Source organism: Ammospiza caudacuta, chromosome 11, assembly GCF_027887145.1.
Source record: "Ammospiza caudacuta isolate bAmmCau1 chromosome 11, bAmmCau1.pri, whole genome shotgun sequence".
In the NCBI taxonomy this organism is placed as follows: domain Eukaryota; kingdom Metazoa; phylum Chordata; class Aves; order Passeriformes; family Passerellidae; genus Ammospiza; species Ammospiza caudacuta.
Genome location: NC_080603.1, coordinates 11,378,567 through 11,392,885, shown reverse-complemented (window position 1 = coordinate 11,392,885; position 14,319 = coordinate 11,378,567). Strand labels below are relative to the sequence as shown.

The 14,319-nt window shown below is 40.2% G+C and overlaps 1 protein-coding gene across 1 annotated transcript in view; it reads left to right on the top strand.

Moving 5' to 3' along the window:
* The window catches only part of DOCK10 (dedicator of cytokinesis 10), a 141,980-nt gene that overhangs the window by 62,073 nt on the left and 65,588 nt on the right, over window positions 1-14,319 (top strand). The window contains exons 3-7 of the mRNA XM_058812233.1: window positions 796-885; window positions 9,037-9,119; window positions 12,808-12,880; window positions 13,192-13,326; window positions 13,621-13,755. Of these exons, the coding sequence (XP_058668216.1) occupies window positions 796-885; window positions 9,037-9,119; window positions 12,808-12,880; window positions 13,192-13,326; window positions 13,621-13,755 (516 nt within the window). The remainder of the gene's footprint in view (window positions 1-795; window positions 886-9,036; window positions 9,120-12,807; window positions 12,881-13,191; window positions 13,327-13,620; window positions 13,756-14,319) is intronic.

Here is a 14,319-nt window from a genome sequence, read left to right as displayed (position 1 = left end):
GACCCCAAAGCTTCCTCTTGTGAGCCCTGTGCAAAGCGGCTGCCTTGGCCAGCCCCAGGGTCACACAGGCACTGCTGGTGGCCCTGGCCTCTTGCTGGGAGCCAAGAGCAGCTTGGCTCCTTGTGGAGAACTTGAGGAGATCCACTTCTCTCTGTGGTTTCCTGCTCTGGGGCCTGACAAGACAGCTCAGCCAGCAGCTGCTTTCAGAAATAGGGCTTAATTTGTGGAGGCTGGAAGGGGCTGCAGGCAGTGCCAGTGTCCTGCTGCCTGTGCCCACAGGTGGGAATGTCCCTCCAAGAAGCTGCTGGTTCTCCTTCCTTTCCAGCCATGGAGCTCTCCTGTGGCCGTCGTTTTGCAGCTTCCTGGGGCCACTCTGCTCCTCTTGAGTCAAAGCTTTTCATTCTGTCTCCACATTCCTCCCCAAAAAGACATGGGGTGGAGAAGGGAATTGGAGGAAGCAAGTATCACTGTTGGATTTGGCACAAATGTCTGGGAGAGGATGTAAGGAAAATTTGACTTTTTTTTATCAGAAACCTCAGACACTGAAGGAACTTTGCTTGGAACTGTTTTATTCCCAGAAATCTACTTGAACACTGTTCTTGCTCATAATTAATGCCTTAGCTGATAGTATTGAATGGTGTGTGTGGGCAGGAGCTGGGTTGCAGTTGTTGGTATGCATGTGTGTTGGCTGCACGACAAACTGGAAAATGCAAGGTTCTTAACCTCTTCCTGAGACACAACTGCTCTTCTGTTTGGCTTTGACTAAATTGCTTTGTTTTTGTTGTTTATTGTCAGATAGACACAATTTCACTGGAAATCAGGACACTGTATCCTTCTGTACCTGAAGATGCAGAACAAAAAGCAGAAAATTTATTTGTTAGAGAGGTGAGTATCTAATTTTAAATGCAATCAAGAGTCTGGGGGAGGTTTGCTATGTTTATAATTAACATTTTTTTTCTTTTAATGTGCTTTAGGTCATTTGAATCAGTTTGAATTTTGAAGGCCAGTAGGAGGGGGGAGGGTTAACAACATGCCTGCAGTTGCCCATTATGAGATGTTTGTTTCTAGAAAAAATGCAAATGCACTGAATTAGCCTGTCATTTTGCTGTTTTCCAGCTGCATTCCCTGTGACCACTAGTCCACTGTTATTGATGTTGGTATTTTTACATCACTGCTAATGATCATGATCTGCATGTGCTCTGCACTTTGAAAATATTGATGCCTTTCCAAAAATAGATAACCAATTGGCACTGGTTTAGACTCTTAGGTGTTATTACAAGGCATGTATCTCGTTTGGAGGTGTACACATGAGGAGTAGGTGCAGTGTGAAGAGTGTTTAGGGGTTTATATTTATTGTCAGTATTTAGAGTCTGTTTGGCCTTACCATAACAGAAAGTTCAAAAAGTTCTTCCTTGACAGTTAAAGGCCCACCAGGAGTGAAAAATTGCTCTACCCTTAAAAAACCCCTACAGTTATATTGTTTCCATACCTGATTTCAGATTGTAGGAGATTTCTCATCCTGCTGCCTCAGGTATATTTCGTGTTGTCACTGGTTTTATAATTTTGAAGGACCTTAGAGGAGCTGGTTGCACTGTTCAAAGGAATTTACTTTAGATGAACCCCTGAACATTCCCATCTTTCATTATGGATGTGCAAAATAGCTCACCATTTGAATTAACAAAACACGTTTATGAAACCAAATTTTTGGCAAGCTTTGAGAAAGAGTTAAATTCCAAGCACTTAGGATTAGCCCATAATGTGATGGTTCTCAGCCTTTTTTTCACAGATTGGGATTTTTCACACCTTGCTTCTGGTCTGAAAAAGTATTTCATATGTGCTATAATTGCAAGGGAAAACTGTGAGGAAAAGTCAGCCACAGACAAGCACAGGGATTAGAAACCCTTAAGTCCAAAATTAGGCAGAAAAGTAGCTGTTGAATTGTATGCAATGTGACATTTTACAGGCTGGCCCTATTTCTTTTCAGCAGGTTTGAAAAGAGCAATAATAATTTACTGCCGGCTCAGATTGCCTGAACTTTGCCATCTTTGTTAATCTGGCAGCAGTGTTAAAAGATAACATAGCTTGTGGAGTTATCTGCCTTCCCAGAAGCCTCACTGCCCTTTCAGCACTTTGGGGTCTGCTTTTTATTTCAAGGTTTCACAAGTTGCAAGGCCAGCACTGTGCTCATGGCTTTGCAGAGAAAGTGGAGGGTCTAAAAATGGAACACGGTGCATGGTGCCTGGGAATCGTTACAGCCGAGCACGCCAAGGGGATGCTAATGCAACCTGGTAAAACACATATTGAGTGCTATTAGCTCTCTCTGCATTGCCAGGGAGCCAAGGGCAGGGGGACAGGGGAGCAAAGCAGTGGAAAAAAGCAGTACTGATGGACTAAGGCTGTGCATGGAAGAGTAGCAGGGTAAAGACCCTGTTTAAAGTAGTAATGCATATGTTCCAATTTGCCACAAAGACAAAAATTATGCATATATACACAATAAATTAAACTCTATGAAGGGGATGGTTTCCAGTCCAAAATTAGGCAAAACTGAGCACAGGGTTCTGTGAAGATCTGTGATGGCTGTCCCCCGCAGCAATTGCAGAGGTGTTCCTGCCCTAGCTGCAGCCTGTTGTGTTCATGGCAGGTGTTCAGCACTTTGGGATAGTTGCACAGGAGTGGAGTTGGTGGCCTTCATCTCTGTCTGGGAACTGTGGAAAAGCCAACTCTTCACTCACTGAAGGAGTCTTGCTTCAAATATAGCACAGTATGAGCAGTGAAGGTGTCTACCTTGACTGACTCTTGGTCACCTGGACCAAATGCCTAATTCCTGATGAGACTCTAGGGAATGTCCAGCTCCACATGCTGAAGCCATTTTGGTATCAGCTGTCTCTGACTGCTCACTGTCTCAGTAATTCAGCAAGTTGAGACAAAGACCTGGAGCAAGTTGGTGAGCTCTAAAAGAGGGGTCTGCTCTTGGAGGGAAAACCAATTTCCTTTGTATGGTGCAGTGTGAGGACATGGTGCTGAAACTGTTGAAGACCTCAGATCCATGATCTCTGGTCTCCTTCTTCTGGGTGCTTGTTGGTTTTCAAATGGCCTTGTCTACAAGACAAGGTCATTTGTTAAGGGTTGTCAGAAGTCTGTGATAATGCCTTAATATCCTGTCTGTCTCTTCCTGGCTGTGTGTTTCCCACTGGTGGCAGTAGGAAAGTAGGAAAGCTTTTCCTCCACCTGTAGCCCTCTCATTGCTGTAGCCCTTCAAGGATGAGGTTTTTTTCCCCCCCAGCCCTTACCAAAATCCGTAGAAAGACAGCTTGGGCATTTGATCAGATTTCCCTTCCTCAAGCAACCATAAACATTACTTAGAGGCACACCAAGAGGACTCAATGGCCTGGTCAGTATCAGTTTATGGATCCAAAAGAGCTGATGAGGCCGATGTTGCTGAGGAAAGCTTTCAGTATCAATGGCATGTGGTGCTGTCCATCTGTAGTGGAGGGCTTCTGCCTCTGGTTCTCTATTGAGTTCTCTTAACACTGCTTTTGCATTCCTCAGGAACTCAAAACTTTCCCTGTTGTTGATATTGAAATGTTATTGCAATGGGTGAGGCAGAAGAATTGACTTTAAATAAGATGTCTGACCACCTGTGTTTTGCTGAAACTGCAAAATGAAAATCTAAAACAAAATAAAACCAAGGCAAATAAATAATCCCTTAATAAGTATTTTATGCCTGTAAAGAGAATAAATATTTTACATTTTATGATTGATTAATGTCTAAGTCCCTTTATTAATTTATACCTCCTAAGTATTAGCTTTATTTTAAAGTTAATATTTGTGGATTGATTATTCCTATACCAGTAGTTGTATTAGTATATTTTCCTTCTGGATTTTTTTTCCACCTTAACTTTTCTTAGGCAGGAGCAGCCTGAGGAACTAAATCAGGTTCCAAGAAAAGATAAGTTTCCAGAAACTTTTAAAGCCATAATAAAATTGTCTTCAGTGGTTTGTTGTTTTAAGTATTCCTGACTTCCTTTATCATGCTGCTTCCTTCCAAATTCTGAATTTTCTCATTCCTCACAGAGTTTGCTGCACGTCTGCTGTATTAATGCCAGTCAGCATTGTCCTCATGGTCCACAATTTTGGCAAAAAGAAACATTCACTTTACTAGAAACAAAATTAAATTCTTCTTCCTTACAGATAATGAAAACATTTCTAATATCACCTTTCCTAAAGCTGTATCCTGAATATGCAGATCAAATGGGAATGCTTGGGATTTTCCCCACATTTCATTTGGAAATATAAGGAGATACATCACTTTGCTATTCAAAGTTACATTTAGTTTGAGGAACTTTAACTACCTAACTGTGATGTATTTAATCCCATATTGATTTGCCTCAAGTCAGCATTTTCAGGAAGAATGCAGGCATGGGCACACAAATACATCTTATTTGTGTGTGTGTATCTATAGGAATAAAATTCTAGTTATATGTAAAGAAAAATGCAGAAAGTAAATAAATATTAATTGTCAGCTCTCCTTTAAGAAATGAGTTTAAGTCAGGTGATCCTGCCACAAAAAAAGGTGCTATGTGGATGAGTTTTACAAAACATGTTTGCAGAGAGGGGCTGTCCCCATGAAAGAGGAGAGGTGTAGGAGCTGTGCAGGGGCAGAAGGAGGGATCTTCCTGTGTGAGAAAGAAATGAAAATGAAACAACAGTGTAGGAAAATTGCAATTTTATTCAGTGAATGATGTAGTTAATTTTGTCTGTGATAATACAGTGTTCATGTGGGTGTCTCTGAACTTTCCTGTTGAGGTTTTCTAGATACACAAGAGGGAGTTGTCACTTGTAGTAAGCTTACAAAACCCTTGCTACTCATCTGAGGGAGTTTTTATTTGAGGTATTGCAGGCTGGGTTTTTACAGGATCTGTAAGTAATTATGAAACATGGGTTTTATTAATCACAATGTGAAAAAGCCACAGCCTCCTGTATAACTCCTGAAAATGGTGGTGTGCCCATAGTGTTGATTTCAGAGCCTTTTTGATTTGCAGACCAATCTGCATTGTTCTTACCTTTTTCCCAGACTAAAATGGGAACTCCTGTTGACAATGACACTCAGAGAGTTTTGCCATTCATCACAGTGTAATTTTCCCAGTCTTCAAAATCTAAGTTCTTTTAGTGCACGAAAGAGCTGTAGTGTCAGGGCTAGACATAGATTATTAAAGGATAGTGAGTATTTTGATAGCACAGAAGATAAATACTTGTTAAAATGTTTGATACTTTAAAACAATAGTGTGTTTCAATGTTTTGGCTTGTTACTTGCCTGTGTCACTGGACTTTGTGTGAACTCTTATTTTGGGAACAGTGTTGAGAGCTCAGAATGAAGGTCCAGGTTGGCAGCAGCCGCTGGTGATGCTGCCATGCTCACTGGGCTGGATTTCACTCAGGGTGATCTCAGCTCCTTCCACCTCCCAAATCCCCACACATTTCCTTCCTTTGGTGTTGCTGCTGAGGTCAGAGGATGGAGGGGAGGCTCTTTGAGCAGGGCTGTGCACGTCATGGCAGAGCACGGAGCCACCTCTGCAGCTTCCTCTGCAGCGCCACGGCCGCAGCCAGCTCTGAACATCCTGGCTCTCTGTCCCAGGCTCCTGCACGGGCCTGCCCTGCCCTGTTGCACCTCAGGAACAGCCACTCTGCCAGGCTGGGGGACAGAGTTTCCCTGTGCATGCAGTTCCTCTTGTTCCACTAATGACTTTCATTGTACGTCCATCTCTATTTCTGAAGGCCACACACTAGTGCTGTCTCAGAGAGGATATGAGCAGGGAAGTTGTTTCTTTTTTGTTTCCCTCACTTCCCCCTTTTTTTTTTTTTTTCTTTTTGTTTATTTGGGGGTTTTTGTGAATTGGCTGGTTGGGTTTTTTTCCCTTCCAAAAGGTTCCTTTCCATTGCTGGGTAAATCTTAAATGTCTTTTTCACAGTGGTAGCCATCATGCTGTCATCACCAGAACCAGAGATAAGAAGTTACAAGTGGAAAAAGTCTGCAGGATTGTCTGTCCCTGCAAGGAAAAATTAGGCCATCTGGATAAAAAGAAAAAAAAATATTAAAAAAACAAAGGAAAGACCTTAGTTTGATAGGGCCCCTGGGAATGGGCTGTGCTGCCTGCCTGGTTAACAGAGCAGCAGAAAGTTCATGCAAACATGTGCCAAGCCTCCCACATCCCAAAACTTCCATTTCTCCATCTATATTTTTCCTCCCCCACAGTTCACTTGAGCTCAACAGCCCCTGCATTGGTGCCTCTGTTCTTTGCCAGGATTTATCCAGCTCTAGCCTCTTCTTGAAATCTCTGCCTCTATAAAGGTTTTACTTGCTCCTCAAATCAGGTTTGCAGGTATTGTTCCTCATTGCTAAAACTTAATTTCCAGTAGTAATTTCCAATGTTAAAAATCAATCTAAGTCAGTACAGTAAGCAGAAGTATTTAATTTTCAGTTGGGATATTCTGAAGAGAGAATCTTTTTTTGGAGTTACTATTTAAGTTAGCTCTAGTTTCCCCACAGAAGCTAGCTCAGAACAGTGGTAGCTGTTGCACTGGGTTGGCTTGTCTTCTGTGAATTTATTGAGTGATACTTGAATGTGCTGCTTTGTCCCCTTTGATTTTTATTTTGATTAGCTATTTCTTGGAGGAGCACAATAAACCTTTATAGTTACAAGCTAAAAAACTGTGGCCTGCTTTATATGTTATTCACAACTGCTTTTTTGAACACACCAGCCTATAATGTTTGCAATAAAAGCTGACATTGAGAGCTCTCTGTGGGCTTTAAATGCATCTGTTAAATAAAATACTTAGCAATGAAAGTACCACAGGGGAAAAGTGCTCCTTTCTGTAGAAGGTTCCCTTGGTTTACATTTGCCAGAGAGAAGGGGAGTGATGTGTGAATTGGAGGTTCTGGGCTCACCCTCACAATGCTTTGTGAGCTTCTCCTTGGCTTGTGTAGAATAGAGAATATGTGTCTCTTGTAAGATATTCTTATAGCCTAGGTGACTGTCACACACATTTAACACAAATACAAGAGTGACCAAGTTGTTTTATGAAGAACCATAAAACAGAAAGTTGGGTGTGAGGTGTTTTTTTTTAATTATCTCTACATTTATAGGCCAAGTGCAATCAGTGCTTGAATGGTTTTCAGGGATAGCTTTGAACCTGACCCTGGCAAGTGCAGGGAGAGTCAGTTATAATGTTGGAATATTATCCTCATTCTTGGAGAATATGGCATTGTATTGTCTAATGGTCTCACTTTATTCTGCATCCTGTAAAATAATGAGGTCTTGTGTCAGATGAGAAGGTAGATAGTGGATCCACCTGGAATGTGTTTACTGCCTTTGGTTGTGCTGAACTGCAGGGGAGGGAATTGCCTGTAAATGTGCACCCACTTCCTGGCCACCTTTCCACACTCTAAACCAAATAGAGCTGTCACAGAAGACTCTGAATACAAAGAAGATTACTTCTTAAAATCATTTATGGCTACATACTCTGCCTATTTTGCACAAGATTTAGGAAAAGATATCTGTTTAGCCAGTGCTGAGTAATCTAGACAGCCCATCTGAGGTTTGCTCCAGCAGCCTGATAATCCCCTCTCTGTCCCCCTGAGGCAGAGAGCCCTGCAAGCAGTGACTCCCATGGGCGCTTCAGAAGGAGCTGGGAATGAAGAGAGGGAATACTCCCCATTGAAGCAGTCAACCTTTTTATACTAGTTTATAATTGTCCTTTTAGTCTCTTTCCTTCTACTTTCCCTGCACAGTTTTTGTTATTTAGGCACCTTTGATCCATCTGTTTTTCCATTCTGTTTGACTTCTGGAGTCTCATGCCTTTCTGTGAAACTGTCTTTACTGTTCCCACCTCAGATTCCTTTCAGTCCTGCTGCTTCTTCCTCTACTGTAAATCCCCATTCTTTTCCTTCCTGATGTGCCTCCTTTTCCCTGTGGTCTTGGGCAGCAGCCTCTACTGTTGGGTTCTGGGCTTGATCCCTCTCTTTCTTCCTTTCCATCTCAGGTGGGCTGGCACAAATCTTCAGGTGGAGTGTGTGGAGAAAACAATACAATACTGTGGTGAAATCTTCAGCATCCTGTACAAATACCAGTTCGCAATTTACACTCTGTATGAAGAATCACTGGAAATTGACACAGTGTCATTTTTCTTGTAGATGTGCACCTTAGCAATAACTGTACATATTTCATGCATCTTGTTGCCTTTCAAAATGTCATGTTGTATTTAACTGTATTGATAAAAGTTCTGCATCAAATAAATTGCCCAGATATTCTGGTCTACTTGACAGCACAGCCAAGCCCTTATGTGTAGTTCAGGTTTGGCTTCCTTATTTAAGGGAGATTGATGTATTAAGAACAATTTTCAAAGGTGGATGCAAAACCAGCAAGAAAATTTTTAGACAGCAAAAACTGCATGATGGCATGACTGAGCAAATTCAGTGTGGAAGGGAAAATGAGACTGGTGAAAAATTATAATCCTTTTAATATATTCCTGAATGTGATTAAGAGGTTAAAGATCAATACTAAGGACAGAATAAGAAGTAGAGCACTTGTGCTGCAACAGGGGAGAATAAAAGAGTGAGGCAAATGTATTTACAGTGGAAGGTTTAGATAATGAAACAGGATGCAAACAAAAAATATGTAATCAATGTCCATGGAGGAAGTCAGGCCTAAACTAGATCGTGTCTTTTGAGGCAGTAACCATATAATTTAATGATGCTTCCTAGAAAGCAGATGAGAATCAGTAAAGCATGTTAAATTGCTATCAGCTCCCTGCTCCATCTTGTGTGATTCAGTGCATTTGATTTTAAAGGGAAATTGTGCTTCAAAGTATGGAAACATATGACTCTGGCTTTCCTTTAAGAACTGAGCACTTAGTTCTAAAAGAGAAGACTATGTTCTCTAGCATGTGGGCTGCCCAGAACTTTGTCAGTTTTTTTGCCTTCTTGAGTCTAAACCCTTGCAGTAATTCCATGTTATTGTTTGTGTTTCTTCTGTTTAGGCTTGTAAATACTACAGTTCCCACTGGCATGTTGTGAACTACAAATATGAATCCTATTCAGAAGACTTTCGACACTTACCACAGTAAGAGCTCACCTAAGTTCCCTTTTTTTATTATTTTTTCCCCTTAAGCTTGTGTTATTTGCTAAGCTTTGTCCATATTTGCATTTTCCTTTGTCTTCTAAGCTGTGCTTGTTTTACCGTATTTTTGGTGCGTTGCATTTTTAAAAAGGGGAAGCAAAGGTCCTTCAGAAAAGTTCAAGACTCAGCAGAATTCACTGGTATCAACAAACTCCATTAGTGCTGATTCAAATCCTTACAAGTGTATTTGCGTTTTCAGAGCACAGTTGATACAGGAGAAGTGGCTTTTCCTTAATAATGCATAAATGTCACTCACCTTTCACTGGGATTCGTTCTCCTTTTAGTTCCCCTGAGGAACAGAGAGTAGGATTTCAGTGCTTTATGGCTGCATTGTACAGCAGAGATGGGTGCACTGATGGTACAAGGCAGTGGAAGTGTGCCAGTGTCAGGGCAAGGGGCATTTCTCCTGTGCTTGGAGGCACTCGAACATGAAAATCACTGGACAAGTGCTGGGAGGAGCAGGAACAAGTTCCTTGACTTGAGTGGAAAGAAACAAAGAATCTGGTCTCATTCCTACATGCATGAGTTTCTACCCATACTCTTGTTTCTGGAAGGTTTGTGTCCTGCCCCTGAGGAAGGTTTTAGAGAGTAGTTACCAAAATCACCAAGTGCCAGAATGAACTGTTTTACTGCTTTCTTTCATGGAGTTTATGTCATTAAAATTAACTGTATGAAAAAGCTTTTTACCTGCGCATAAGACAGGAATGCATGAGTGCTCCAAGCTTGTGTTGGATGGAAACCAGTACTAACTTCATTGCTGCAAGAACTGAAAAAACTCATAAAATTGAATCTTATGGCCCAGTTAGATGCTGTGTTCAGAAGGTTTTGCACTGCAAACCTTCCTTTAGACCTGCATTTGCTCTTGTAGGTTGGCATTTTTATGAACAGCATACATGGTAGTACAAAAGGCCATTAAGAGCAGTTTTGCTTATCAGAGATTATAAAAACACCCTTTCTTAAATACCCAGCCTTCTGATTGGTTTAGAAAATTAATGCATTTAGTGCTCAAGAAAAATGGTTGTAGCACAGCACTTTTCCATTTAACCTTAAATGTCTTCACTCTTATGAAATATGCATGGGACAGATGTGGGTGCATTACTATGCACAAAAGTACATTTTAGCTGATTACGTACATCCCCTTCTGCAAAGGATATTTTAGTGTGGTGCTTAATGGGATTTGCTTTCATGGGTTCATGCTCCAGGGGTACCAGGGGTGTCTTACATCTTACTTTTTCCCCCTGCTAGCACATACATTGTACAGATGATTATACTGACACCAGATCTTGTGTCTTGTATCTCTTAGGGAAGGTTTGGGTGCCACACTTGTTGATATTTCAGATACAAAGTTATAGCAGGGCTTGTCTGCATTTTGTTTGCTGGAAACCTCCATGGCTTTTGAGCTTAATATACCTCTAACAGATCTGGTTTGAGATCCACCTCATTACATATTGTTTCCCACCTTTTCTGCCTTGATTTACATGTGTATGTTACAAAGTTTGGTGTTTCAGACTATTTTTCAAGAAAAATAAAGAGACTTGATATGTTCTGGTCACTATACTGTACCTCACTGTTGATAGTTCTGGATCTCTTTACCACTTTTTAGTGGTTTTTGTTTGATTTGAGGAAACCTGCTGTCATACTTTCAGAAATCTGAACATATTCTTGTATCAACCCCCTTATAGGAAATAATTGTATTGGGGAGCACTGGATGAGTGTTAAGTGTTTAGCTTTACATTGTGGGAAAGGAATATCATTTACAATACCAGTTATAACTGTGGCTGAAGTAATTCCCTTCACTGAGGGTGTGCTGAACTTCCCTGTGGGATTTTCCATGCATAAACAAGCATATTGGGACTCAGCAGTGCTGAAGGACCTCATGTGCTTGAGGCTGTGCCGGGTCACGCGCTCGTGCAACACCTCGAGTAATGGCTGCATGGTGTAGCAGATTTTTGCCAGAGTTGTTTTTTCTGGATGCTGCCCCTTTCTGATTGGCAGCAGCTGCTGTGTGATGCTGAGGGCAGGCAGTGAGTGCTCAGCATGTCCTCTGCAGCCCTGCTGTGGCGCCAGGACAGAGCTCAGCGCCGTGTGCATGACAGGATCAAAATATTTAGCAATTGCTTTGGTTTTTCTCTGAGTGTGTTCCTCCTTGGAGGTTTTTCTCAGCTCTTTCTAACCCCTTAAATTCCTCTCTGTGAGCTCTCACTACCTCTTTTATACCATGTTTTATGCTGTGTACCAGTGTGTTCTTGCTTTTTGAGCAAGTGGATGGGTGGGAAAAGATTAGGGGTTGCTTAGTGTGTGCTGTGCTGACTGCCTGGGAACAGAAAGAGTCATTAGCAAAATTTTTGTTGCTGTTTATAGGAAACCTGGAACACTTGACAGATATTTCAGATCTGGTACCTCTTTTTTGTAAAAGAATTTTTAACAGCTGCCCTTGGTTGCATTGGAAAACCCTCAATGGGTTTCCATCACAAATATCCTGATTATTAAAACTTTACAGATATCAAAAATGCCATTAGATTGTAAATGTTGTTTTATTCAAAACATTGATCCATTTTTTGCAGTAAATAAACTGCAAAACTGGAACAAACCAAAGAAGGAATGAAACACTGTTGTGTTCTCTGTGCACTTGTGATGATACGGGCACTTCATGGGAACACTGGTTTTGAAATGGAGAAAATGAAAGGAGATAGGTATTGCTCATTACTCTGATCTTCCTTATCTGTAATTTATGTATGAATGAATAAAAATGAAAAAGGTCAAAGTTATCTTTTCTTTTTTTTTAATTTTTTTTACTCTGGAGAAGTCAGTCGTCCTAACATAACCGCTTTTAGCATGAAAACTTTTTTAGGTTTTCATATCACAACTGAAGGTTTTCAAGATGAGGTTTTTAATTTTTAGGAACTTGAACACAGTACTGGAATTTTTCAGGGCACTGAAAAATCTATATTTTTCCATTTAAAAATACCCTTGAATTTTTTTTTGTGAGTATTTGGCTGTTACTGTTTAATTCTGCAATATGAGAAGTACTCTGGGCCTAAGTACAATTATTTATATGCTTAAAATTAAGCAAATGCTTATGCTTAAGTGCCTTGCTTTTTCATGTTCAGTTGTGGATCTGAGTATACAGTATAAGGAACTTAAATGGCATCACATCGAAAAGACATCTGTGTATTGTGAAAAATTGCCTGAAGGTTGTGCTCATCATATTGAATAGAAAAAAAATCTTGAAATCATGAGGTGATAGAGAAGTTTTAAGATGAAATTTCTAATGGTCTTGGTTAAGAATTCTACTGAAGAGCTCAGTCTCCTTCCTTTGCCAGCCTTGAATGGGATCTCTCTTTGGAAATTGGGGTTTGTTGCCTGTTGTGGTGGAAGAGCTGCAAAGAGACCAAAAACTGATATTTTGTCATTTGTATAGAACTGTTACAGCTTCAGAGTCTTGGGAAAAACGTGGCTTAGGAAAAAAAGTATTTTAAAACTGTCATGGTTTTAAAGAAGACAATGGGATCACAGCAAAAGGTGTACTGGCATAGCCATGGTGGCTCAGTATGGTTACCTTCCTGAAATAATAGGTGCATTATTTGTTTTTAATAAATAAATAAACAAATACATTTTTCCCCCCTGCCAGATGTGAATGTAGACCAGAGAAACTACCATCACATTCCTTTGAAATTGATCATGAAGATGTGGATAAGGATGAAGTATGTATTCTGGTTTTGGCATGGGTTGTTTTTTCTACTGGGAAAAGTTATTTATTACTTTAATATCAAATAGAGTTATAATGGAGGCTCATTATCTCCTATAAAATATTTCATACTTTAAATAGCTCTGAAATTAGTGGAACAGCTTTGTCTCATGTCATCCCATGTATAGGACGGCTATTAATAATGTCTCATTTCAAAAGGAATGAAAGGATGATTATTTATTATCAAGCAGATTTTCACACATTACAGTTTTTGTCTTGAAATTCAGAAAACAGGTCTGTGCAAGTTTAACCTTGTCTCCCCTATAGGACACAACATCCCACTCATCATCTAAAGGTGGTGGTGGTGGTGGAGGAGGAGGATTGGCAGCAGGAGTTTACAAGTCTGGATGGCTTTATAAAGGGAATTTCAACAGCACTGTCAACAACAGCATTACTGTTCGGGTAAGGAAACAACATTATTCTTTCTTTATTCCATTTGTATTTATTTTCCCCACAGAGGCACACTTTTTGCCATTGTCACTTTGCTGTTTATATCTCAGGGTTGATTACATTGTTTATATCTCAGGTTTGATTACATTACTTTAAATGATAATAAAGTAATAATTCATTTGTCTGGAGAATAGTGATTGAAATGCAGTCAGGAGTTACCTGTTATTTAAACCCTGTGAATAAAGTACCAGTGAAAATAATTTGCAGTACAACAATTTTCATGCTTCTTCTTTCCCACCCCTGCAGTCATTCAAAAAGCGCTACTTCCAGCTGACCCAGTTGTCAGATAACTCATATATTATGAATTTTTATAAAGATGAAAAAATATCAAAGGAGCCAAAGGGATGTATTTTTTTGGATTCTTGTACAGGAGTTGTACAGGTAAGTTCCAGTTTATTTCATTGCAGTGTTTTGGGTGTAGAATGCATTTAAAAAGGCAAGGACAAGAACATGTTCATTAGCAGAATAATGGTCTCATTAGCAGTTTCAGGAAATGAAAGCACCAATGGTTTTGCTCTTTAATTTGCTGCAGACTGACAAGTTACAAAAAAGCACAGCTGAATTATGGTATCAGATCATGCACACACTTTGTCCATGGCAAACATGAGAAAAACATACTGTGAAATATTTGGGAGGGGGTTTCTCTGAAATTATTTTCTGACATGTCAGATTTTACCTCATGCTTACTAAGAGCATGCTTGCTTGTTGTGGGGTAGAGATTCAGGTTACAAAGCACTGCCTGTAGGGCAAGTGTGAAATTAGTCTTGTATCCTGAGCCTCCTTGAAGGTCATCACTTTTGGATATGATAGTGTGTCTTAATGGCATCAGGTAGGACAGAACCTTATTGTTTGTTATCCAGAAATGTCTAAATCAATCTTTTTTTTCTTATTGTTACCCTTAGGCTGTGTTCTTAGCTTTTTTCTCCTATCTTGTTCTTCCTTTCC